The following is a 26,022-nucleotide window of genomic DNA, read 5'->3' on the forward strand; positions in this document are numbered from 1 at the left end:
CATAAAAGGCAAATAATTTTATATGATTTTTATATGCCTGAGAAAGCAAAACAATCAAAAAGAGGCACTGATTATTTTCCTTTTTAAATAAAAAAAGCCATTTAGTAATAAAGTAAAAAGTTTGTTGAAAGTATCCTAAACCCAACTTCATCAAGATAAAAAGCTTCTGCACAGCAAAGGAAACAGTCAACAAAAGAGGCAACCCATGGAATGGAAGAAGATATTCGCAAATGACAGTACAGATAAAGGGCTGATATCCAAGATCTATAAAGAACTCCTCACACTGAACACTCCAAAAAACAGATAATCATGTCGAAAAATGGGCAGAAGACATGAACAGATAATTCTCCAAAGAAGACATACAAATGGCTAACAGACACATGAAAAAATGTTCATCATCATTAGCCATCAGGGAGATTCAAATCAAAACCACATTGAAGGGGCGCCTGGGTGGCTCAGTGGGTTAAAGCCTCTGCCTTCGGCTCGGGTCATGATCCCGGAGTCCTGGGATCGAGCCCCACATCGGGCTCTCTGCTCGGCAGAGAGCCTGCTTCCTCCTCTCTCTCTGCCTGCCTCTCTGCCTACTTGTGATCTCTGTCTGTCAAATAAATAAATAAACAAAATCTTAAAAAAAAAAAAAAAAAAAAACACATTGAAATACCACCTTACAGCAGTTAGAATGGCCAAAATCAACAAGACAGGAAACAACAGGTGTTGGAGAGGATGTGGAGAAAGGGGAACCCTCTTACACTGTTGGTGGGAACGCAAGTTGGTGCAGCCACTTTGGACAACAGTATGGAGATTCCTTAAGAAATTTAAAACAGAACCACCGTATGACCCTGCAATAGCACTACTGGGTATTTACCCCAAAGATACAGATGTAGTGAAAAGAAAGGCCACATGCACCCCAATGTTCATAGCAGCAACATCCACAATCGGCAAACTGTGGAAAAAGCCAAGATGCCCTTCAACAGATGAATGGATAAAGAAGATGTAGTCCATATATACAACAGAATATTACTCAGCCATCAGAAAGGATGAACACCCAACTTTTGTATCAACATGGATGGGCCTGAAGGAGATTATGCTGAATAAAAGAAGTCAAACAGAGAAAGTCAATTATCATATGGTTTCATTTACTTGTAAAACATAAGCAATAGTATGGAGGACATTAGGAGAAGGAAAGGAAAAGTGAATTGGGGGAAATCGGAAGGGGAGACGAACCGTGAGACACTATGGACTCTGAGAAACAAACTGAGGGTTTTAGAGGGGAGGGCAGTGAGGGATGAGCGATCCTGGTGGCGGGTATTAAGGAGGGCACGTATTGCATGGAGCACTGGGTGTGGTACATAAACAATGAATCCTGGAACACTTAAAAAATAAAATAAAACAAAATAAAGAAAAAAAAAGTATCCCGAACCCACTCATGGGGATGCTATGGAGCTTAAAGAACAAATTTCAGGTTAGTGGGAAAGTAGCAAATATTGGGAATTCTGCAAAGCTGGACTATTATACTGCTAAGGACACAACAAAACCAGTCTTAGCATCCTTACCCATCATTTCTTTTAACTTAAACCCTCACATCACCACCAAACAAACAAACCACACCCAATCTAACAATAACAGCTCATGAAACAACTATACCAAGGAACACAGAAAAATATAAGTCCTTTCATCAAAGAATTTACAATCTTTTTGAAAGAAACAAACGTACTATAAGATAATATGACAATACAAGATCAAATGATAGTTTCTATGAACAAAAATAAGCACTGTGAGAAATCAGTAGATTAAGTGGATCAGAATGCTTAGAGCACAGAGCTAGGAACTTATGGATGGTAAAACAAAAAGAACGCTGAGTGGTCTAAACCAAGTTCCCAGGAAAAAAAAATTCAGCCAAGAAGTTTAAAGAACAAAGGCTCCTCTTAGCTCTCACGGGGATACCCTTGGGTTCTAGCAGCTCCCCAGGAGATAAAGGCAAAATGAAGTTTCCAAGCTCTTCAATCTAGATAACCATCACAGGGAATTCTATCTTTTAAACAAAACTATCCTATCATAATGGTCAATTTAAAACTATCAGGTTTTTGTGGTTACAATGGAAAAAAAAAAAAAGAGCACAATTTCATCATCCTCTCTATTTAAAAAACGTACTTGTTAATTACAAAAACATATGAACAAATGTATGTAAAAATAGGAGAGTAAAAGTCAAGAATTGGGGAACCATTCCAAGAGACCCGATATCAGCATAGCAAGTGTTCCAAAAAAGAAGGGGTAAAAAATTAAGGGGCTGGAAAACATCAACAAAATAATTCAAGAAAACTTGCTGAGAAAAACTTTCAAATCACAAGTTTCAATAAAGGACAAAGACAGGCACACTAGATGAAAACATACCCATACTATGGTATATCATCATGAAATTGCAAAACCCTGGGGGAAGAGAGAAAAAATTATATGTTTCCAAAGTAACATGAATCATAACAGAATTATACTTCTCAACTGCTACAGGGAATATGAAAACAAATTTTGGAAGTAAAATTATTTTCAATCCAGAATTCTATATCCAGCCAGTTTTTCATTTAAACATCTGGGTAGTATAAAAACTTTCAGACTTGCAAGAGAGGTCTCAAAGACATACCTCCCAGGGACGCCTGGGTGGCTCAGTTGGTTGGGCAGCTGCCTTCGGCTCAGGTCATGATCCCAGCGTCCTGGGATCGAGTCCCACATCGGGCTCTTTGCTCAGCAGGGAGCCTGCTTCTCCCTCTGCCTCTGCCTGCCATTCTGTCTGCCTGTGCTTGCTCTCTCCCCCTCTCTCTCTCTGATAAATAAAAAAAAAAAAAAAAAAAAGACATACCTCCCAGCACCCTTTACTCTGGAAACTATTTCACTAAAATAAAAATAAACAAAAAAAGAGAAAGGGATTCAACAAGGCATATAATATAAATGAGAATCCCCAAGACGACAATGAAGGGTGATCCAAGAATGATACTTGTGAACAAAACACCAAGCTGTACTGGAGCTGACTAGGAGGTCCCTACACGGACTTCCCTAAGGAGAGGAAATCTAACAGCTGTGTAAATCAGTAGCTCATTGTTTTTTATTGCCAAATAGTATTCTATTGTATGAATATACCAACCCTGATTTATCCATTCACTCTTTTTTTTTTTTTTTTAAGATTTTATTTATTTATTTGACAAAGAGAGATAACAAGTAGGCAGAGAGGCAGGCAGAAAGAGAGTGGGAGGAAGCAGTCTCCCCGCTGATCAGAGAGCCTGATGTGGGGCTCGATCCCAGGACACTGAGATCATGACCTGAGCCAAAGTCATAGGCTTAACCCATTGAGCCACCCAGGTGCCCCGCCATTCACTCTTTTCTTTGAAGTATACGTTTTTGGCAAGTTAGAATAAAGTTGATATAAATATATGAACACAAATTTTCATTTCTCAAGGTTAAATGCCTAGGGGTAGGGTTGCTGGATCATACAGTAAATCCATGTTTGACTTATAAGTATATGCTTAACTGTTTTCCAGAGGAATTGAATCACTCTGCATCCCTACCAGCAATATGTGAGGGTTCCAGTTGCTCTACATCCTCCTCAGCACTTGGTACTGACAACAATTTTAAGTCATTCTAATGGATGTACAGTAGCAGTTCACCATTTGCACTTAATTTGCATTCCCCTAACGGCTAGTTATGCTAAACATCTTTTCATGAGCTGATGTGTCACTCTATATCCTCTTGCCAAAGCCTATGAAACATTTTTAAGTGGCTTGTTTTCCTACTGTTGAGTTTGCAGAGTTCTTTACATATTCCAAATATAAGTCCTTTGCGGGTATATGATTTGCAAATCTTTTCTTCCAGCCTATAATCTGCCTTTTAATTCTTTTAACAGTGTCTTTGCAAGCGATGGTTTTAATTTGATGAAATCCAATTCATCAATTTCTTCTTTTATGAATCATGCTTTTGGTGTAATGCGAAAGAACTTCTTATCTGCACCCAGGTTATGAAGATTTTCTCCTGTCTTCTTCTAAAAGCCGTACATTTTTATATCTCAAATTTAGATGTGTGGTACATTTAAACTTCATTTTCATATATCGTGTAGTTTAGGTCAATGTTCATTATATTTGTATGTGGATATCCAATTGTTCCAGCACCACTTATTGAAAATATTTTTCTTTTTCCATTTTGTCACTTTGTAAAAAATTACCGGCCATGGTTGTGTGCGCCTATTTATGCGATCTCTATTCTATCTCATTGCTTTACATGCCTTTCGCTTTGCCAATACCACAGTCTTCATGATGACAGCTTCATCCTGTTTTTAAATCATGTAGCTTGATTTTTTCCAACATTTTTCTTTTTCAGAATTGTTTTGGGAGGCCTGGGTGGCTCCATCCTTTAAGCATCTGGGGTCATGATCCCAGAATCCTGCGACTGAGCCTCACATTGGACTCCCTGCTCAGCGGAGAGTCCACTTCTCCTTTTCTCTCTGCCCCTCTCCCTTACCCTCTCCCTCTCTCTCAAATAAATAAAATCTTTTTTTAAAAAAATGGTTTTGGCTATTCTAGGCCCTTTACCTTTGTAAAGAAATTTTAGAATCAGTTTATAACCAGAAATGGTGCTGTTGGGATTGTTTTTATTAGTACTGCATTAAATCTACAGATCAATTTGGGGAAAATCAACATCTTTTTTTTTTTTTTTTTTTTTTTTTTTTTTTTTTTTAAAGATTTTATTTATTTATTTGACAGAGAGAAATCACAAGTAGTCGGAGAAGCAGGCAGAGAGAGAGAGAGGGAAGCAGGCTCTCTGCTGAGCAGAGAGCCCGATGCGGGACTCGATCCCAGGACCCTGAGATCATGACCCGAGCCGAAGGCAGCGGCTTAACCCACTGAGCCACCCAGGCGCCCCGAAAATCAACATCTTTACTATTGTGATTCTTCAAAATCATAAATGCATTTTTCTCCATTTTCTCCATTTACTTAAATATCCTTTGATTTTTTTTTTTAAATCAGGGTTCTATAATTCTCAGCATAGAGATCTTATATATATTTTGTTGAATTTATACCGAAGAGTTTCACTTTGGGGAAGCTACTATAAATATCTTTAATTCAGTTCTCAATTGTTGTATCACTAGTATATAGAAATATGATTTTTTTTTGTGAGCTGACCATGAAGCACTTGCTAAACTCATTTACTCTAGGAATTTCTTTGTGGATTGCTTGGGATTTTCTACATAGATGAATATGCCATCTGCAAATAGGGGCAATTTTATTTCTTCCTTTTTAATCTTTGTGCCATAATTTCTTTAAGTATTTTTGATGGATCACATTCATTCTCTTCTCATTTTGGGTCTCCGATGACACAAATGTAAGACCTTATCATAGTTTCATAGGTCCCTGAAGCTGTACATTTCTTTATTTTTAACCTTTTCCCTGTTATTCAAATTGGATCACTTCTGTTGACCCATTTTTAAGTGCAGACTCTTTCACTGTCATGTCTACTCTGCTATTGAGCCCTTTTAATGAGTTTTAATTTCCATCATTGTATTTCTTAGTTCTAAAATCTCCATTTATTTCTTCATATCTTCTATTTCTTTGCTGAGACTTTCTATCTTCCCATTCAATCCTTGAACATGGTCATAAGAGCTGATTTTAAAACTACTTTTCAGATAATTTTAACATATGTGTGATCTTGGCATCACCATCTGTTCACTGTCTTTTCCCATGTAAGTTCAATTTTTCTGGTTCTTTTTAAGCTGAGTAATTCTAGATTGTATTCTGGACATTTGCATATTATGTTATGATACTCTGGATCTTATTTAAGCCCCACTGAGAATGCTGGTGTGCTTGTTTTAGCCAGTAATTGATTTGACCCGTTGGGTTCACATTTCAAGTTCTGACCAGCCTTCTGTGGGTTGTATTTCCAATTACAATTCAGTTTGCAAACCCTCTGCAGTCATACATACAGTTTCATAACTGTACCATGCAGTGTCCAGTTTGGGAGTTAGGGGTGGTCTATCCCATAATTCAGTCTTTGACATTTCTGTATGCTGATTAGGAATCAATCAGACTCATACATGTCAGCTTGGGAGTCAGCTCATGAGTTTATCACAAACTTTAAGTAGTCAGTTTTCTAAGCTCCTCATTCTCTTGCGATCTTTTAGCTCCCTGGAGCTCTCCTTTTCCACCTTTCCAGCAGAAAGCTGGGACTTCATTAACCCCACTCTGCCATGTACTTCCCATTACTGTGCCCACATCAGGGCTAAGCAAAAGAAGAGCAGAGGGAGAAGAAAACAATGGGATTTGCTGCACTCTCTTGATACCAAAGCTCCTCCAATCTGGGAGGAAGTCTCCCCTCCCTCTGAGATTTAGGCTCCTGCCTGCCCCCATTGAGGCCACTGCAGCTTCTGCCAAGGACTGCTTGAGGCCTGGGGTGCAAGAAAATGAAGAAAAGGAAAAAAAGAAGAAGAAGAAGAAAGAGAAGGATGTGGGAAAGAGATCCCTTCCGCTCCTTGAGTCAGAACCAGAGGGCTTCTCCTGGTGCTTTTTCTGTCCGTATTAATAATGCTCACTTCCAAGTTTCAGGATACATTAAGTTCAGGCTGGGGCATACCGGAAGAAAAAAAATGGTAAACTCACCGCCGGTTCAGTGGTACTTTGAATTCTGGTCTTCTTCCCCAATCTGCCTCCTACTATTTATTTTTCAGAGTCCTCAAATAGCCACTCCAAGCATTCTGTCCAGGTTTTATAGCTGCATTCAGTGGGAGAGACAGGGTGAAGTGTGCTTACTCCATCTTATCTGGAACCAGAACCTGGACTACTGTTTTTCATAACACACTTTGTCCAACTGATTATTGAAACTATTTATAGAACTTTGATTACAAAAAGTTAAAAAGTAAAGATAAGCAAATCCTGTATTAACCTTACTGTGGAAAAGGGAACAAGGAAGCCAGTAGGATCACATTTTTTTAAGCAGGTATTCTTTTGGGTATTATATGCTTAGGAAAAGGAAGTTTTTAACTGTATTTGTTTTATTTCTTTAAATCCTATTTTATCTGTGGACTTTTATAAATACTAGCACTGTTACAAATTTTTTAAAAGAAGAAGAAAAAGTAGTATGAGACAGAGGAAGCAAAATTCAGATGAGAGGCCATAAACTGTTTAAGAAACCGAAAAAAGTTCAGGATGACCAACAACCCAAGTGTAAGCCAACAGTTTCTGGTAAAGAGGCTAGAGAAGCAGGCAGGAATCAGTTCAAGATCTTGCATGCCAGGTTAAGGTGGCTGGACTTTACCTGAGAAAACGAAGGCCTTTAAGTGTTTTAGCAAATGTTGGGAGTGACATGATCCAATCAGTATGTTTGAACAATCGCTCCTGCTATAGAACATAAAGATATGTAAAATATGAGTCTTACTGTCTGAATGTTAGGGGGTCACATCAAGTTGCAGAAAAATACATATATATTATGGTTGCACATATTGTTGGATATGGGTGAGACGGTTGTTTCACATAGACATGCATGTACACAGTCATTATATATCATATGTAATCATATGATTTTATACATGATTCTGATTCCATATGATTTATATATATAGGATATATATCACATGATTATTTATGTGTATGTAAAAGTAGATGACAAAATATGTATTGAATGTTTCTGGAAAAAACACAAGAAACCAGTAACAGTGGTTAGTTTAGGAGGAAGTTGGGGGCTAAGAGAAAGCAAACTTACTTTTCACTTTATTCTTCTCATTTTTAAACCTTTTACTGTGAATACTTACACATAAACTAGATACACTAGAACAAGTATGAATAAGCCTAGCATTCAGTAATCCATCTTCCAGCGTAGAGTTAGCACTCAAACACTACTACAGATTTCCCTACAAATATTACTCACCATTTCTAAAGTTCACAACACAGAACAGCTTTTTTATTACATTACATTATACTGCATTTCACTAATTTACTATGTATTTTCAGGCACCGAGAAATTTAAATAGAAGATAGAAGAGTAAGAAGTGATTTTGAAGATATCATTATACTATGTTTTTTCACTATGAAATTATATTACATTTTTACTATAAAAGAAATGTTTGTGTTACTCTTTTCAATTTCTTAAGCACTGAAGGACATAAAGGGAAACATTAAGATTTTTTTCTTCTTTCCTAGTCTCCCTAATGCCAATTCCTAAACATAACTATCCTTACTGGCTTCTTGAGCTCTGTATGATTCCAGACTTTTGCTGTGCTTATAAAGCACATATAAATATATGTGTATATGTGTATATAAAGTCACACACATATATATTATACTCTCTTTGAAGGAAATGGATCTCTGCTCCTTAAGATAACCTAGACATATTCAATTTCCTAAACGTCATTTTCCTAAATCTAGAGTAATCAATTGACAAATCCCCAAGCTGGCAGATAATGTGAAATCTTCCAAGTAGAGAATGTTAAAATAAACACACTGAACAGATGAAGTTCTCAGAGATCTCCTAACACATCTTTGATGAAACAGATGAACTTTAACCAGAGCAAGCAAAAAATTACTTTAGGGGAAAAAAAGTGTACAAGTTGAAATAAACAAAAGGACAGATGATAGGTATATAAAAGGCTAAAGAAAGACTACAGAGCACAAGTGGAGGACTGGGGCAGAAAGTGTCATTAGTACAGAAGAACAACTGCATGGACTCCTAGGTGGCTCAGTCAGTTAACTGTCTACCTTCAGTTCAGGTCATGATCCCAGTGGGATTGAGCTCCCTGCTCAATGCAGAGCCTGCTTCTCCCTCTCCCCCTCGCCCTGTTTATGCTCTCTCTGTCAAAGAAATAAAATCTTACTAAAAAAAAAAAAAGACTACAACTCTTCTGCCTTTCTGCTTGAAGCTCTAGCTACTGCTGCAAAGTACAACTACTCCCTCTCCCCAGTCATAAGAATGAGAGACATATGTCATTTTGGATTAGACTACTGGTCTATCCACAGACTACTGTCTATGAAAGTTCCTCCAAAATGCTTGCCCTCATCAAGGTTCATCTGTCCCATCAAAGGGTGTAGAAGATCTCTGATAATTCCTTTCGTGGGAGAGCATAGCAGTTGAACTCTGGTACTAAAAGGTTAGGAATAGACCTTTACCCCTTATTATATTCTTTACTACTTTGTGCTATCGTTTTGCCACTGAGCTTGATACAAATATCAAGTTTAAGTGTATGTAATTCTTTAAGTGGCTTGCAGTTTAAAAGAGAACACAAGTCTATTTTAAAAAATAAACAATTCAAACACATTGAAAAGGGCACATAAGGATAAAACAGACAAAATCTAGTAATTAAAACCTATTTAGAGAAATGTGTTCGCCCAATAGCAATTAATACCCTCATGCCCACACTGTGGTTTCAATTATTTCTCAATGAAAGGAAACAGGGCTTCTTGGAGAAAGAGAGTTCCTGATTCCAACAACAGCACAGGGAAAATTCAAGGAAAGTCTGAAATATGGACTGTGCCAGAAAAGAAAGATGGTATCAAAGAACTCTGGAGTTAGAAGGACACAGCAGTCCATTTGAAAGGGCTTCCACTAGCCAAAGACATGAAAATTTGAGCATCAAAATAACAATCACCATAATGAGTTGAAATAAAATACATAAAATGTTGAAAACAAAAACAAAAACAAATTCATTGGTCATATGGCACAAAACTCATTTTTCTGAGAATTGGTAAATAAGAGGGAAGAAAAATCAAGCCTTTATCCTGCCTTTCTTGTAGTGACTATACTTCAGGGGAAACAAACAGCTGATGAAATAAAGTTCTACTTGGTAGAATAATTCCAGTTCAGAAATTTGATTCAGAAAAAGAATCATAAAAATCACAATTTTGCCAACCATATGGAAACAATAGATCTAGACCATGTACTCTTGCCAAAAATAAGAGCAGTAACAACAACCAAGGCTCTGCATCTACTACCAGTTCACAGGAAAAACAGAGGCTCGAGAAACATGTTAAAAGATACCCCAAGTGTGCAATTAGACAAATCCAGAATTTGGACTCTTTCTATCAAACTAAGAACTTCATTTCTTCAACAAATAAACGGCAACTCCAAAAAAAAAAAAAAAAAAAAGGTTGGGGGGAGGGGGACTGGGAGGATGTGGGAAGATGACAGAGGAACCGTGGAACTCTCAAAGACTAAGAGACTTAAGAGATATGTCAACCAAATGCAGTGTATGTGAATCTTGATTTGAACAAGTCAACAACAGGATACTGCTTTCAATCAATCTAATATATATTGAGGGCATTGTGCTAAACAGCTGACTTTTACCACTTCATTCTCATAACCAACCTATAATTTGTGTGTTGTTAATGTTCCCATATTACCCTTGGGAATTTGAGCTAAGTAGGTTCACATGGGCAGAAGGTGGTGGAGATGGTCCTCAGTTGTCACTTTTTTTTTATCAACCACAATTTATGTTTCTCTATATATTGTATTTCTGCTACTTCCCACTGGACAATGCTACAGTCAATAGCCAAAGCATGCCCCCCACAAGTCCTCCTCACTCAACAGTTACTTCCCTCCCCTACCATCTACGCTGACAAGGTCTCAACATGCCTCAAAGACAGAACAATAGGATATTTTTAAGACAATGGGAGAAATTAAACACTGGCTAGATTTTAGATAATATTGAGAAATAATTTTGTTAGGTGTTTAAAACTACTGTGCTTATGTTATTTAAAAAAAAACTATACTATAAAGTTATAGTTTATAGGACTAAACTTTAAAAAAGTTTAAACAACTTTACTTTAAAGTTGTTTAAACTTTAAAAAACTTACTATAAATTATAGACTTTAGTTAATAATAATGTATCAATATTGGCTTCACCAATTATAACAAACATATCCCACTAACACAGTATTTAGTAACAGGGGAAACTATAGGTACGGAGGGGTACTATGGGAACTCTATTTTCTGTTCAATTTTTCTGTAAACCTAAAACAGTTCTACAAAAGTAAAGTGTATTAGTTTAAAAAAAAAAAAAAAAAGCAAAACTGTGAACATGGGCTTCCTCTCCAATGAATTCTCTAACCCGTTATTAAAACTGGCCACCTGAGGGGTTTCCACAGGCTTATTATTTCACTTTTCCAGTTATATAGATATCCCAAATGTTCCTGTTTAAAATAAACTACTTCTAATATATCCTCACAGCATCCCTTTTTTTTTTCTTTTTTGAAGGATAAGTGGCTAAGCCTTTCTAGGCTCCCACAGATGAAATTAAATGGTTTTTACAAAATCACTGATCATCAATAAAGCACTCATTCACACGCAAAGTAATATCTGTCAAATTTTGATGTATCTTCAAATACCCCTCACTCCAACCCTATAGACTCCCTAACTGGCTGGTAATTCATAACTCTATGAACTAAATAATATTTTCACTAAAATAAAGGAGCCCTTATCTATTAAGTAGAGATACATACTGAAGTATTTATACATGATACAATGTCTACCATTTCTTTTGTAAATTCATTCGTATCTGTTACAACCTTTTAAAGCAGAATATGACTTGAGCACTACATTTCCACTCATAAAACCTGCTGTTCTGAACAGCTTCACAACACAGCTAAGTGGGCTTTTAATTGCTACTCTAAACAATGCTCTTCAGAAAACAAACCCTATTATATTAAACTCCCATCAAGTTGGTTCGCTTTAACATACTAGTTTCTAGAGGCCTGGTGCACACAGTTGGTAACTACAGGGGATATAAGATTTTAAAAGTAGATCCTAGAAGGTGAAGTTATTTTAACCAATATTTTTCTTTTAAACATCAAAGTGTAGCTCAGTCACTTTAGTGACAAAAAAATTTGGTCTCACTAGGGAATCCACTTAATAGCTAAACACTTTAGCCCACACAGTTAATATTAGGTTAATATTAGGTTATGTACACCTTACAACAAATGTTACCTTGTCCTGTTAAATAAGCTCACATGAAACCAGAAAGGAAAAACTGGCTGGGCTTTATTTCCTAAGTATCAGCATATCATAAGAGAAAGAAACCTTATCTTCCCCTTAAGCAATTACTGTTATGTCATGCAGATTTTTAAAATGTTAACAAAAATAAAGAAAAATATATCATCAGAGGGAATGAAGACAAAGTATTGAATATAGATACAAGTAATTCTTGGGATGGAGCTTAGAGCTTAGCCTACTTCTTCTACACATGACATGTCATCCTCTCCCTTGAGGGGTGACATCTCTTCTGGTCACAGCAGTATTACTATCATCAGCAGTGGGGTCATCTTCATTGATAACAAAATTTGATCATCCCATAGATCCTGTTAGCATATGTCTGGGGATCTTCCAGAATGAAGTTGGAGGACAGAACTGCAGCTTCATAGAGCAGGATGACCACTGGTCATTCTTGTCATTTTGCCTTCTACCATGAGGTCTCGATCATAGAGTGGTCAGCGTTTTATCTTCAAGTGCTTCTTTGGTGCCATGTAGCCATGGCTGAGTTGCCTCTATGGCTTGAGCCTTCATGATTCTTTCCTTATTTGCCATCCAGCCACATGTGCTTGTGACAGTACAGTATGAGGATGTCACCAATCAGTTAGACATGAGCACCTTTTTTATTTGTTTCTTCAAAATATCCTTCATGATTTTGCACAGGTTTTCAAACTTTGTTTTTTTTCTCTTCCTGTTATTTTTCTCTTCTTCATTTTCTGCAAGTTCTAAGCCCTATTTGATAACAGACACTACAGTCTTCCCCTCAAAGTCCTTCTGCTGTTGAACACTGTACTTATCAAGAAACTTGATAGTATATACTTCTAGGCCATGCTTCCAAAGACATTCCACAAAGCCAAATTTGCTACCTGGTCCTGGGTCTTACCTGTGATGTAAAAGATATGCTTCTGGTATTCCTTCACTCTGGTACAATAGTTCTTGAGAGAAACTATCTAATGACCAGAAACAGATGTGTAGTATCTTAACAGCTCTGAAAGCTTCTTCTGATTTTGAAAGTCCTCATGTAATTCCAAGCTTAATAGGTTTTTTAAATTTTATTTATTTATTTGGTGGGGGGAGATGGAGGAGGAACAGAGTGAGAGAGAATCCCAAGCAGACTCCACTGAGCACAGAGTCTGATATGAGTTTTGATCCCACGATCTTGAGATCATGACCCAAGCTGAAATTAAGAATCAGAGGCTCAACTGACTGAGCTACCCAGGCGTCCCCAAGCTTAATATTTTAGAGAAATGCTCATAGAGGTACCTGAGTGGTTCAGCCAATTAAACATTTGACGCTTGATCTCAGCTCAGGTCTTGATCTCAGGGTCATGAGTTCAAGCCCCACACTGGGCTCCATGCTGGGTGTAGAACCTACTAAGAAGGAAAAGAAAAGAAAAAGAAAGGAAAGAAAAGAAAAGAAAAAGAGAAGAAAATAGAGAAGGGAAGGGAAGGAGGGAAGGAAGCAAGGGATAGAAGGAGGGAAGGAAAATAAATGCTCATAAAATTTTTGCAGTTCTGTCTTCTGTCAGTTCAGTGAAGAGTTAGTTCTAAGAATCTTTTGACCAAATTCTATAACTTTTATAAAATTTTGCTTTGCTGTAACATCTCATGGGAAATATTTAAAAGAAGATCCTCAGAGTACACGACACCTCTAATGAAATTCAGATATTCAGGGATCAGCTCCTTGCAGTTATCCATGATAAAAACTCTAAGAACATACAACTTGATGTTGTTCTTTATCTTTGTTTTCAAACAAAACAAAGGAAGTATCTCTTGGGACAAAAAGAAGGGATCTGAATTCCAACTGCCCTTCAATTAAAAAATGCTTCACTTCTAAGTGATCCTGCCACTCATCAGTCAAGCTCTTATAAAATTATCCATATTCTCCATTAATAATATCATCAGGATTTCTGGTCCAAATCCATTGACCATTGTATTTCTCCTTGATCTTTTTCTTTTCTTATCATCAACCTTCCTTTCTTTCTCCACCTCAACAGAACCAACATCTATTTCAGTTCTGTCATTAGACTCCTTTTCTTTTTTCCTCTTTCCTTTTTTTTTTTTTAAGATTTTATTCATTTATTTAAGAGAGAGAGAGAGTATGAGCAAGGGGAATGACAGAGGCAGAGAAAGAAGCAGACACCCCACTGAGCAGAGAGGCTGACACGGGACTCCATCCCAGGACCCTGGGATCATGACCTGAGCCGAAAGCAGACACTTAAACAATTAAGCCACCCAGGCGCCTCTTCTTCCTTTTCTTCAGCTTCATCATCGTTGACTTCTTTATCACATTCCTTCTCCACAAAAAGAGTAATATATAGCCAATAAACTGGGAGTGTTTCTTCACAATCATCTTTACTCTTCTTTCTTCCAAGAACTCAGTTTGGTCTTCCTTCAGATGCAGGATAACCTCTGTTCCAGGACCCACGGGTTGACCTGTATCAGTCCTAACTGTGAACGATCCTCCTGCAGAGACTCCCAGGCATACTGTTCATCATTATTACGTTTGGTGATCATGGTCACTTTCTCAGCAATCAAACAGGCACCAAACTGGCCAATTACAGAAATATGCACCAGCTGCAAAGTTTCCAAGAACATTTTGGTTCCAGACCTGGCAATAGTACCAAGGTTACTGATCAAATTGGCCTTGGTCATGCCAATCCCGGTATCCACCATAGCGAGGGTTAGATCTTGGCTGTTAGGAACATTGTTAATGTGCAGCTCTTACCCAGAATCTAACTTACTGGGATATGTCAAGCTTTCATACCAGATTTTGTTCAAAACATCTGATGAATCTGAAATAAGCTTCCTCAGAAAGATCTCTTTATTCGAGTAGAAAGAGCTGATGATCAGGGACATCAACTGAATGATTCCCACCTGAAAGGTGAATGTCTCAAAGCCTTCTCCTTCATCAGCTGGTTTTGGGTCTGGGTTTCCTCAGGTATCTCAGCTAAGGGACCACATAGGCTTCGTGATGACACAGCACCGGGACACAGAAGCCACTTAGCGTTTACTCCAGCAAGGTGGGAAAAAGTGTTGAAGGAGTAGCACATAGCTGCAATAAGACTGGCCAAGTGCTGATAACTTACTGAAGTTGAGTACTGGGTACAAAGAATGTTCTCTATATCATTATTTCTATTTTTGTGTATATTTAAAGTTCTTCATAATAAAAATTAGGGAAAATGGCAAATTTAAGATTTTTCTGTCTTGCTGCAGGATTCTAGCTATGTATCAAATTTTTGTTAAGAATCCTTTTGAAGCTCTCTCTCAGAACCTTCCTGCGGCTGCGTTCGGACCTTGCTGCTCCAGCCTCCAGGACACGTCCCATCCTTCCAGCCTGAGACTAGCAGTATAGAAAAAAAAAAATACCATATAATTTCTTGCCCTGTACACACCTTGAGGCGAGCAAAAAAAATTAAAATAAATTTTAACAATGAGGGAAATCGTGCACATCCAGGCCGGTCAGTGTGGCAACCAGATCGGTGCCAAGTTCTGGGAGGTAATCAGTGATGAACACGGCATCGACCTCACTGGAACCTACCACGGTGACAGCGACCTGCAGCTGGATGGCATCTCCGTGTACTACAATGAAGCTACAGGTGGCAAATATGTTCCTCGTGCTATCTTGGTTGATCTAGAACCCGGGACCATGGACTCTATTCGCTCAGGTCCTTTTGGGCAGATATTCAGACCAGACAACTTTGTTTTTAGTCAGTCTGGGGCAGGCAACAACTGGGCCAAAGGCCACTACACAGAGGGTGCTGAGCTGGTTGACTCAGTCCTGGATGTGGTGAGGAAGGAGGCGGAGAGCTGTGACTGCCTACAGGGCTTCCAGCTGACCCACTCACTAGGTGGGGGCACAGGCTCTGGAATGGGCACCTTGCTCATCAGCAAGATCCGAGAAGAGTATCCTGACCGCATCATGAACACCTTCAATGTGGTACCCTCACCCAAAGTGTCTGACACTGTGGTTGAGCCCTACAATGCCACCCTCTCCATCCATCAGTTGGTAGAAAACACAGATGAGACCTACTGCATTGACAACGAAGCCCTTTATGACATCTGCTTCCGCACTCTCAAGCTGACCACGCCAACCTACAGAGACCTGAACCACCTCGTCTCAGCCACCATGAGTGGTGTCACCACCTGCCTCCGCTTCCCTGGTCAACTCAATGCTGACCTCCGGAAGCTAGCCGTCAACATGGTGCCCTTCCCACGGCTCCACTTCTTCATGCCTGGCTTTGCACCTCTGACCAGCCGTGGAAGCCAGCAGTATCGGGCCCTCACTGTGCCTGAACTCACCCAGCAGGTCTTTGATGCCAAGAACATGATGGCTGCCTGTGACCCCCGCCATGGCCGTTACCTCACTGTGGCTGCTGTCTTCCATGGGCGGATGTCCATGAAGGAGGTAGATGAGCAGATGCTCAATGTGCAGAATAAGAATAGCAGCTACTTTGTGGAGTGGATCCCCAACAACGTCAAGACAGCAGTCTGAGATATCCCACCTCGTGGCCTCAAGATGGCAGTCACCTTCATTGGAAATAGCACAGCCATCCAGGAGCTCTTCAAGCACATCTCAGAGCAGTTCACGGCCATGTTCCGGCGCAAGGCCTTCCTCCACTGGTACACAGGGCATGGACGAGATGGAATTCACTGAAGCTGAGAGCAACATGAATGACCTTGTCTCCGAGTACCAGCAGTACCAGGATGCCACCACAGAAGAGGAGGAGGATTTCGGTGAGGAGGCTGAAGAGGAGGCCTAAGGCAGAGCACCATCACCTCAGGATTCTCCATTCCCTCAGCCTTCTTCCTCAGCTGCCCCTGTCCTCTCCCTCAGAATTACATTTTCTGCCTCTGTCTCTTTTTTCCTTTTTTGGAGGGTGGTCCTAGAACACAGTGCCTGACACATAACAGGCGCTCAATAAATACTTGTTGTTTGTTGAAAAAAAAAAAAAAAAAGAATCCTTTTGAAAAGCATTGATGGTAGGTTCCTCAATACTGCAGAATTACTAGTGATCAGTTTGAAATCATTAGACAGAAGTTTTTTTTTTCCTCTTACACCAGCACTGCAAATAAAACTGTAATTATTAAAAAGACAAAAAAAAGAGGTGTGTTGAGATACAGCTCAAGAGTTCATTAAAATGGAGAAGTGAAGATAGCCAGGATATCACCCTAAAACATTTACTGAAGATGGGGGAGAAGAAAGATAAAAAAGAATCTAACAGCCTAGGGAGGCAATTATCCCCTTTGCTCCAAGTTTCAAAGCAAATGAACTGAAAGACAAAGGTCTGAAGACAGTATAGTCCAGGGGCGCCTGGGTGGCTCAGTGGGTTAAAGCCTCTGCCTTCGGCTCAGGTCATGATCCCAGGGTCCTGGGATCGAGCCCACAGCAGGCTCTCTGCTCCGCGGGGAGCCTGCTTCCTCCTCTCTCTCTCTCTGCCTGCCTCTCTGCCTGCTTGTGTCCTCTGTCTGTCAAATAAATAAATAAAATCTTAAAAAAAAAAAAAAAAAGACAGTACAGTCCAAATGGAGACAAGGAGGAAACACAAAAAAAAATGGTTATATGGAGATGTATGTTAATAAAAAGAAAAGCTTATTAAGTTTTGTGTTTCTATGTACTAGGGATACTCTAGAGAATAATAGTGTAGAAGTACTACCTAACAGGCCGACAGACAGATGATTTCGTTCATTTTTTTTCTTTTAAATTTTATATAAATTCAAGTCAGTTAACATATAGTGCAGTGTTAGTTTCAGGGTAGAATTTAGTGATTCATCAGTTGCATGTAACACCCAGTGCTCATTCCATCATGTGTCCTCCTTAATGCCCATCACCCAGTTACTCCAACCCCCCCAGCTCCCCTCCAACGACCCTCAGTTTGTTCCCTGTATTTAAGTCTCTTATGGTTTGCTTCCTTCAGCAGTGACTAACACATTCAAACACATTTGTAAAAACCAAGTATGATTCAGGAGTCAAACTTGATTAAATAGAAAATAGAAAGATACATCCAGAGTGGTTCTAAGAGTTGTGAAGAGAGAGTAATCTGGGTAGCACCATAGGGGAGGTCATTTAGAAGAAAAGATGAGGTAAAATGCTAAAGCCCTCACACTTTTCAGAGCCGATGAGAAAGGATCATCCTAGTAATCAGAGTTATACATGAGCTGAGGAAATCTAAGTTTAGCAAGCACAGGAAAGACAGAGAAAACTAAGAACTCAGGGTAATCAGGATAAAACACTGTGAGAGTTTTGAAAAGGGGAACTGATTTATTACAAAGAACAAAACTTAGGGTCTGGCTAAATTCACCATAGAAATTTTTTTATCTTGTCAAGAAACAAATCCTGTTATCACCTATCAAAAACATCAATTTAAAGATTTATTTGAGAGAGAGAGAGCAAGCTTGCATGCACAGGGGGAGGGGCAGAGAAAGAGGGAGAGAGATGACCCTTAGGTCACAACCTGAGTGGAAACCAAGAATGTGATACTTAACCAATGGCACCACCCAGGCATCCCTGAATATCATTTCAAAACCAACCAATCTTTTAAAGGGTTAACCTCTGGTTATATATCTTCTCCTTACACACTTAGCCTTTTTATTGGGGCCAGTGAGTAAGAAGTCATTATACAAAAGGAGGCAAACCTAAGTCAGCCTCATAAAATGTTCTCAAAAAGGCCTAGATTCTAAAGCACCCTTAATCAAAATAAGTTGTAAGGCATTAAATATACAGAAGGTATAAGTTAGGAAGCCAACAAAAGAGTCAAGGGCTGCCTCACTGAAATACAGAGCTTAGAATTAAAATTAAAACTTCAAAAAAAAAAAAAAAGGAAAGAAGAAGAAGAAATACAGACCAGAAGATAAAAATTTGTTTGTTTTTGGAACATGAAGAGTGTGAGGACCAGGATGTAGTTATAAGCAGGTAGGAGAAACATTTTAGTTAATAGTACGGAAGATAGAAGGAAAGACTTAGCATCCTAAGGTTTCCAATTCATTCATTAAAAGGTACTAAAGTTATCTTTAACCTTTATCCCATAGAATCCTGGATAAATCGTGGCCAAAATAGGCAAGAGAACCTATGGAAAGGGCTGTGGAGCTGTATTCTGCCTCACCTGGAATACCTCCTCAGACCCAAGTAAGAGAAAAGTGAAGTGGCTTGCTCCAGGCCACTGATGCTGACACATCCTTTACAGGATCATCGTCTGAGAGTCAAACAGATCCCCTAGGATCTGTGCAAACCAGGAACAGGTAGCTACAGCTGCACCTATTTGTGGCCTCTGTGTCACTGAGCTGGAAACAGCTCCAAAGAAATAGGGAGTAAGGAGAAAGGCTAAAAAAAAAATAAGAGAGCGTCATCTTTTCCCCATTCTTCCTTTTCCAGTTACATTTTTTCTAGTAGTGACAACAGGTTTTGATCTATCCACTGCCTTCCTAATTTCCCATGTTTTGGGAAACGTAAGTTTGAGCTAAAAATAACTATTAAACAGATCTAGCATTTTATTAGCATCAGGCTCTAAACAAATGAGCCAACTGGTAGAAACACCTGGGTAATGAGAAAGCTTAGGCAAAGGACAATGATTAAAAGAACAGACATTGCCAGAATACATAATACACATTTCATCAACTTAATACGAACCAGTTTACTAGAATTCCAAACACCAGGAATTCACAAGGAGAGTACAATCACCCTAGAGACTACACAGCCACAAATTTGAAGGTCCTAGGCTACAAAGCATTTTGGGCTTACTACTTCTACCAATTACAGTTATTTCTACTAATTCCAGCAACTTCTTTTGCTCTATATTAGTACTGAATTTTTTTTAGATACTAATGAATGTCCTATAACAATACCAAACGTTCAAGAACTTAACAAGATCATTTAATGTGCTAATCACCCATTTAATTTTGATTCAGATACAACATTTAAAAATAAGTAATATTGGATTATATCATTAACCTGAAAATACAAAGATGAATACAAACTAGCAATGCATTCAGGGTTTTACATCACTGGGTTAAAGTCAGAAAAAAAAGTTATTTATCCTTGTAGTAAAAAACAGGAACCCAAGTAGCAAAATATATCTCAAAAATGACAACAGGGCCAGAAAAAGTTACTCTATGAAACTGAAGTTAAAGAAATCACATAACAAATACTATTATTTTTAATCCACCCTGCAGTGTGATTTGAAGGTTTCCTTAATGTGATTAAAGCATATTTACCTCCAACAACACAGGCAGAAACAACTCAGAGGTATTCATGTTTAGTGGTTTAAAAAAAAAAAGGTAAATTCTTACCGATTGCCTTACAAAAACACTTTCTAAGGCAGAATGTTTCAGCTAATTCACTCTCTCATCCAGACTCACTATGAAAAGGAATTAAAAAAAATAAAAAGAGGGGTGCCTGGGTGGCTCAGTGGGTTGGGCCGCTGCCTTCGGCTCGGGTCATGATCTTGGGATCCTGGGATCGAGTCCCGCGTCGGGCTCTCTGCTCAGCAGGGAGCCTGCTTCCCTCTCTCTCTCTCTCTCTGCCAGCCTCTCTACCTACCTGTGATCTCTCTCTGTCAAATAAATAAATAAAATCTTTAAAAATATATATATAAAAAAATAAAAAAATAAAAAGAAAAGGAATTCCCACAGTCCAATTAGCCTAAGCAATTAATATTTCTACTACTACTAGCTAGTGATAAAATTTCAAAGAGAAAAATACTAAGCATTGTTTATACTGAGCTGACACCTGATTATTCAGTTAATAGAGGATGTAAAGACGTTCAGAAAGATAAAAATAAATTATAAACTGTCTGGTATATCATACAAAGCAGCTTACCTTGTAGTTTTTTCAAAACAGCCACCTCCATTTTCAGAACTTGTTTTGGTTGTTGAGCTGATTCTACCTTCAGTGCAACATTTTCCCTGGTAAGCATGTCCAAGGCATCGTAAATTTCTCCAAAGCCCCCACCCCCAATCTTCCTCAACTGCACAGGAAATAAGAACATACACACATACAATTACTAGAACATTCTAATTGGAAATCAACTCATCTCTTATATTGAAAAAATAATATATAATGTTATTATCCCTATTTGAGGACAAAAGATCTCAATATTGTTAAATTAATTACACATATGTCAAGAAGAAAACAAATGCCTAGAAATAGCATCAAAACTTTTCTCACAGTTTTGCCCACAAAAGGTAATGAAATTATCTTAGCCACAACTTTAAAATTTAGTCTACAGCCAGCATTAAAAATGTCACAAAAAAGCATAATATCTCAAAGTTTTACTTCCCACAAATGCCCCTCAACAACCAGATATGTTCTTTTAATTCTAAGGCAATCATTTGAAGACTTTTTAAACCATGAAATCTTTTTGCCAACTGAAAGCTTATCTGGAATCCAGCTGAGATGCATATGTGGGGAGGTAGGAGTGGGGCAACCAGAGCCCAGCCCTCTATGCATCACTTACCCTCCTCTCTGACTCCAAAGAAGAGACAAACTCCTGTCCAGAATATGCTATATAACTATATGCCCAAATAATATGCTCAAATACTAAACTTTAATCAAATAAAACACTTTCAACCAAAATTTAATATCCTTCCTGATAAAATGTGTTTGCTTAACTGGGGGAATACCAGGATCTCTGTCTGAGTATCACAGGCAAGTTCTCAGGTGTCAGTGACAACTTAGCCTATAGAGCTACAACCACCAGGGTGGGTAATATATTTCATGTTAGATACAGCATGGAATTAGCCTTCTTCCATTTCCTGAAGGTCCTCTCCCTTCCACATTATCAAACATCTAGGATGTGATATAATGCCAGAAGCCATCACTAGAGGCACACAGTCCTAAACTCTAAACACGCCAGAGGACTCACTTGAAGTTCTACTTCCTTCAGCACTGGGTCCGTTCTGATTACTAACTTCAGGCTGATTTTTCTATCTTCTGAATTTCTATAGTCATTTGCTTAATTATTTAATTACTCATTTTTCTAGGCTAAACACCTCAGATATCACTTATATTAATACACTGGACAGTTTTTTAACTTTCCACTGTCAATGTCCTAGCTCCCCTAGTGAAACCAAGCTTCTTCAGAGAGAGTCACTCTTTTCTATTTTTTTGTTTTCCTTATTTCGAGTGTCTAAGTGGTAACTACATAATTATTGCTAAACAACTATTCAGTGCTTTGTATATAAGAGCCATAATCCTTTATTCCAGTGGGTGATAGGAAAAGATACCATAAGGAGCTACAGTATGAACTCAGGATTAAAATAAAGTTTGAGAACTTCATTTCAGTTAAAAAGTTTTTTGTTGGACCCTGAACAATACTTACAATTCTTAACATTTGCCCATTAAACAAAACCTAGTATAACTTTAAAAACGCATAAACAGTACAAAAGGGACACCTCTCTAATTATAGACTGTACTGAGAGGTAGCTTCATGTTTCACTTTACAAAAAGACCTTACCAAATAACAGAACAAAAAAATCTACACCAAAGTAATGATTTTGTACCTTGGTCTATTCCTATGTCACTTCAATGATAGTGGAACATCAATTTTTTTTTTTTTACTGAGCTCGGCAAAGCACTAAGACATCATTAATGCTATAAGGCAAAGAGCTAAAGACAGTTTAGTATGATGGGGGGGTAGTCAGATTAGGGAAAGTATAGAGATAAGTGGCAGACTTTCTTTACCAAAGACGGTATCAACAATATCAACAAACCCTTTGCTCTTCTTTAGCGTGACCCTGCCATTCACCCATCAACAATCAGTCCATTCCCCAACCTCTTAACTCTGGGTAAATCTTTTGACTGCTTTGACCAGCAGACCACCAGCCCTGAGAATAGTCCTTAACAGCCTTGTTGCTTTTGTTTCCTGTCACTCAAAAGCCAGCTACTATGTAAAAAGTCTGACCATCCTGAGAAGACACAGATCTCTCTGTGGAGAGATCCTAGAAAATAAACTACTAGGGATGAAGGGGAGTGGGTAAGAGAACAAAGGACCTCCAAGTCACCAAACAAGCCATTTGGGAATGGATCCCCTAATCCAAACAATCCTGCAAGTACCACATGGTTGAGACAAACCACCAAGCAAACTCTTCTCAAATTCCTAATCCACAAAATTATAAGCAAATTAAAAATTGTTTTAAATCTCTAAGTTTTGATGTAGTTTGTTCATAATGATAGATAACCAACACATCATCCCTAAAAATGGGCCTATGATTTCTTACTAAAATGCCACTATACCTCCCAATATATGTATGTTCCATACATATATTAAGTCTAATTATCAGGACAGAGCAACTATGCCAGGCGTAGCTGCATTTGTCACCTTTTGATATGTCTACTAGAAAAAGCCAAATTGATTATAGCACTTAACACAAAACACTCACCAAAGCAACACTCATTCCTGACTTACATAAAAGACTACTAACTGTTGGAATTTCCCTACATCAATCCATGATGACAACATGGTTCTTTTCTTATATTTACTCAAGTAAATTTTCAAAGCCTACTGAACTGCCTAACTGGCAAAACACTGTAACCCAGATACAATATTTGTAATTCTAAAGGACCAATCTTCTTTTTCTAATCTGTGATAGAGTAAGGAAACCACTAAAATAACTTTGCTAAACCTGCTAGTGGAACAAAACTTTAATAAAAGATGGTAGCGATAAAATATATACTTAAATATATCTAAAACAAAAATTGTGTCTTTAAGAGCAGGAAAGATGATAGATTCCAGGTCTAGGGCAAGGAAGACTTCAAAAGACTTATTATTAGGATCAATTATTAGTTGAAAAGACTCAAGAGACAACATGAATGGTGTCCCCTAGTCAAGTGAGAAAATTTGGGGATCAATATGGATAATATCTACAACTGACTGAAACATTAAAAGATGTTTAAATCCATGAATTCTTAATTGTATATTTTTTTAAATTCCATTGGTAACTTTTGGAAAATGATATGGCGGCAATTCATTATTCTGAAAACTGGTCAATTAAGAAATTATATATGTATTGCTTTCCTAATCAAAATGTATCTCAGGGTAATCAAATAGCTGATGATAGGAAATTTCTCTTTGTAGACATACTTCAACTAAAAATATGAAGGAATGACAGAATGTCACAATCTGCAATTAATAGACTTAAAAAAGATGATCAACAGTGCTAAAATGATCATGGGCTATAGGACAAACAATGTCTTAACAGATGATAAGACATTCTGTGCCTCCTATTGACAGTTCACAATACCCTTTACAAAAAAAATGCCACCTAAATAAACAACCCTGAACTCAGATCTAACTGAGCCTCAATAGCAGTATGCATAAAACACGAGACAGTGAAACATGTTAATACCACATGGAAGAAATCAGAGGAATCGAAACTATGGGAAATTCTACAGGCAAATGATCTACTTCCTTCAATTAAAAAAAAAAAAAGGAAAAAAAGAAAGATGAAAAGAAATCTAGAAATTTAAAGAAACATAAGTGATGTCAACCAATTGCAACACCCCAGCTTTATATGGATATGATTTAAACCATTAAAAATAATTTACAATGGGGAAATGTGAAAGTTAAAAGGATACTTAATATTAAAAAATTCTTACTTTTTCTTAGCTGTGATAGTATTATGATTACATTTTTAAAAGAATTTTTATCCTTTAGAGATACATAACCCAAGGATGTACAGAAAACATGTTAAGGTAAAAGATTTGCTTCAAAATATTCTGGGTGGGAGGTTAAAGAGAAAACAAGACTGACTACAGAATGGTAACTATTTAAGCTGGGGCATGAGTACATAAAGGTTCATTAAATCAGTCTTGCTATTTTTACGTATGCTTATAATTTTCCTTAATAAAAGGTTCAAACATTTTTAAAAAGAGAAGTACACTGTATGGTATTTTTGTTGTTGTCGGTTTGTCTTTCCTAAGTACACTTTGATCTACCTTACTCAACATTACCTATCAGAAATTAGGAACATTTATTACTATATAAAGCAAGAATTATGGTATAAACAGGATTTAATCATAGGAAGATAAATGAAAATATGCTTTAGGTATATAAGCAGTATATTTATTATTTTCTATGGAAATGCTACTTTTATCAAGATACCAAAAATTATCCCCTGATGTGTTCTCTCTCCAAGATGTGTACCCACCACTTTCCATCTTTCTTTGACCAGGATTCCAACACTGAGAATATCCGGTTGCTCTCCTCCTCCACTCATTGCAATTGACTGATGTGATAAAACGGCTATACAGGCATCCAGCTCCCAAGGATGGTTTCCATTTAACCTAAAACAAAGCAAAACAAAAAAAGAGCAGCAGCATATCAGGGCTCATTAAATAACAAACATTCCAGGGCCAAGTAGCACTACTAATTCTATACATTAATTAGGTTACTTTGTTGGAAGCGGGGTAAAAACCCCACAAAACTCAGTTTCAAAATCTGTTAAGTGCATAAAAAAAAAGTACTTATCTTTCCATTACAGATATCCATGAAATTGCTAGACACTACAAAGACATTATGATACAACACAGATATAATTTCAAGCACTGAGATTGCTAGACTGTAGAGCAAGCATGGTGTCAATGGCAACTGACCAAGACACATAACATAAAACATATTGCTAAAGAAAAGGACATGGTACCTAACTTACTTACAACAGCTTATCTAGTTTAATAGGTTACAACTTAGAGCTTAACATCATCCAGAGCTAATAAAATTTTAATATTGTACATAATGCATTCAAAGTGCACAGAAAATAAACACAAGCCACAGAAAGGGCACTTGATCAATTCCAATACAATGATACTTTAAGAAAAAGAATAATATGTATAGCATACCTATAGAAAATGAAAATACAGCAGAAAAAGCTGGTCTAAAGAAGATGAAAACTGTAACTTTATGTTAGAGAACAAACTAAAGAAACGTTTTCTAAAAAGCTTTAAAACAACATAAATCGTAATTAGAAAAGCCCTTAAATGAGAAAGCTAGATAACAGGAAGACTTAAAAAGAAATCTGAGCTAACTCAGAAAAGGACCAGAAATGA

The 26,022-nt window shown here is 37.7% G+C and overlaps 1 protein-coding gene and 2 pseudogenes across 4 annotated transcripts in view; 1 reads left to right on the forward strand and 2 right to left on the reverse strand.

Annotated features, from left to right (window-relative positions):
- The window catches only part of TTBK2 (tau tubulin kinase 2), a 164,890-nt gene that overhangs the window by 108,004 nt on the left and 30,864 nt on the right, over positions 1–26,022 (reverse strand). Inside the window, exons 1-3 of one of the 4 annotated variants that reach the window (XM_059181303.1) lie at positions 20,800–20,925; positions 7,288–7,370; positions 6,633–6,744 (exon numbers count right to left, since the gene is read on the reverse strand). Coding sequence is in view for 2 of the 4 variants with exons in the window: in XM_059181301.1 (XP_059037284.1) it covers positions 20,800–20,947; positions 25,128–25,196 (217 nt within the window). In the remaining 2 variants the exon portion in view is untranslated. Of the gene's footprint in view, positions 1–6,632; positions 6,745–7,287; positions 7,371–20,799; positions 20,948–25,127; positions 25,264–26,022 lie in introns of those variants that run through there. The other 3 variants (XM_059181301.1, XM_059181304.1, XM_059181302.1) reach the window with 3 other exon arrangements.
- Positions 11,908–14,696, reverse strand: LOC131836180 (heat shock protein HSP 90-alpha-like; annotated as a pseudogene).
- Positions 15,284–16,842, forward strand: LOC131836179 (tubulin beta chain-like; annotated as a pseudogene).

The sequence above is a fragment of the Mustela lutreola genome, chromosome 7 (assembly GCF_030435805.1).
Source record: "Mustela lutreola isolate mMusLut2 chromosome 7, mMusLut2.pri, whole genome shotgun sequence".
NCBI classification, from domain to species: Eukaryota; Metazoa; Chordata; class Mammalia; order Carnivora; family Mustelidae; genus Mustela; species Mustela lutreola.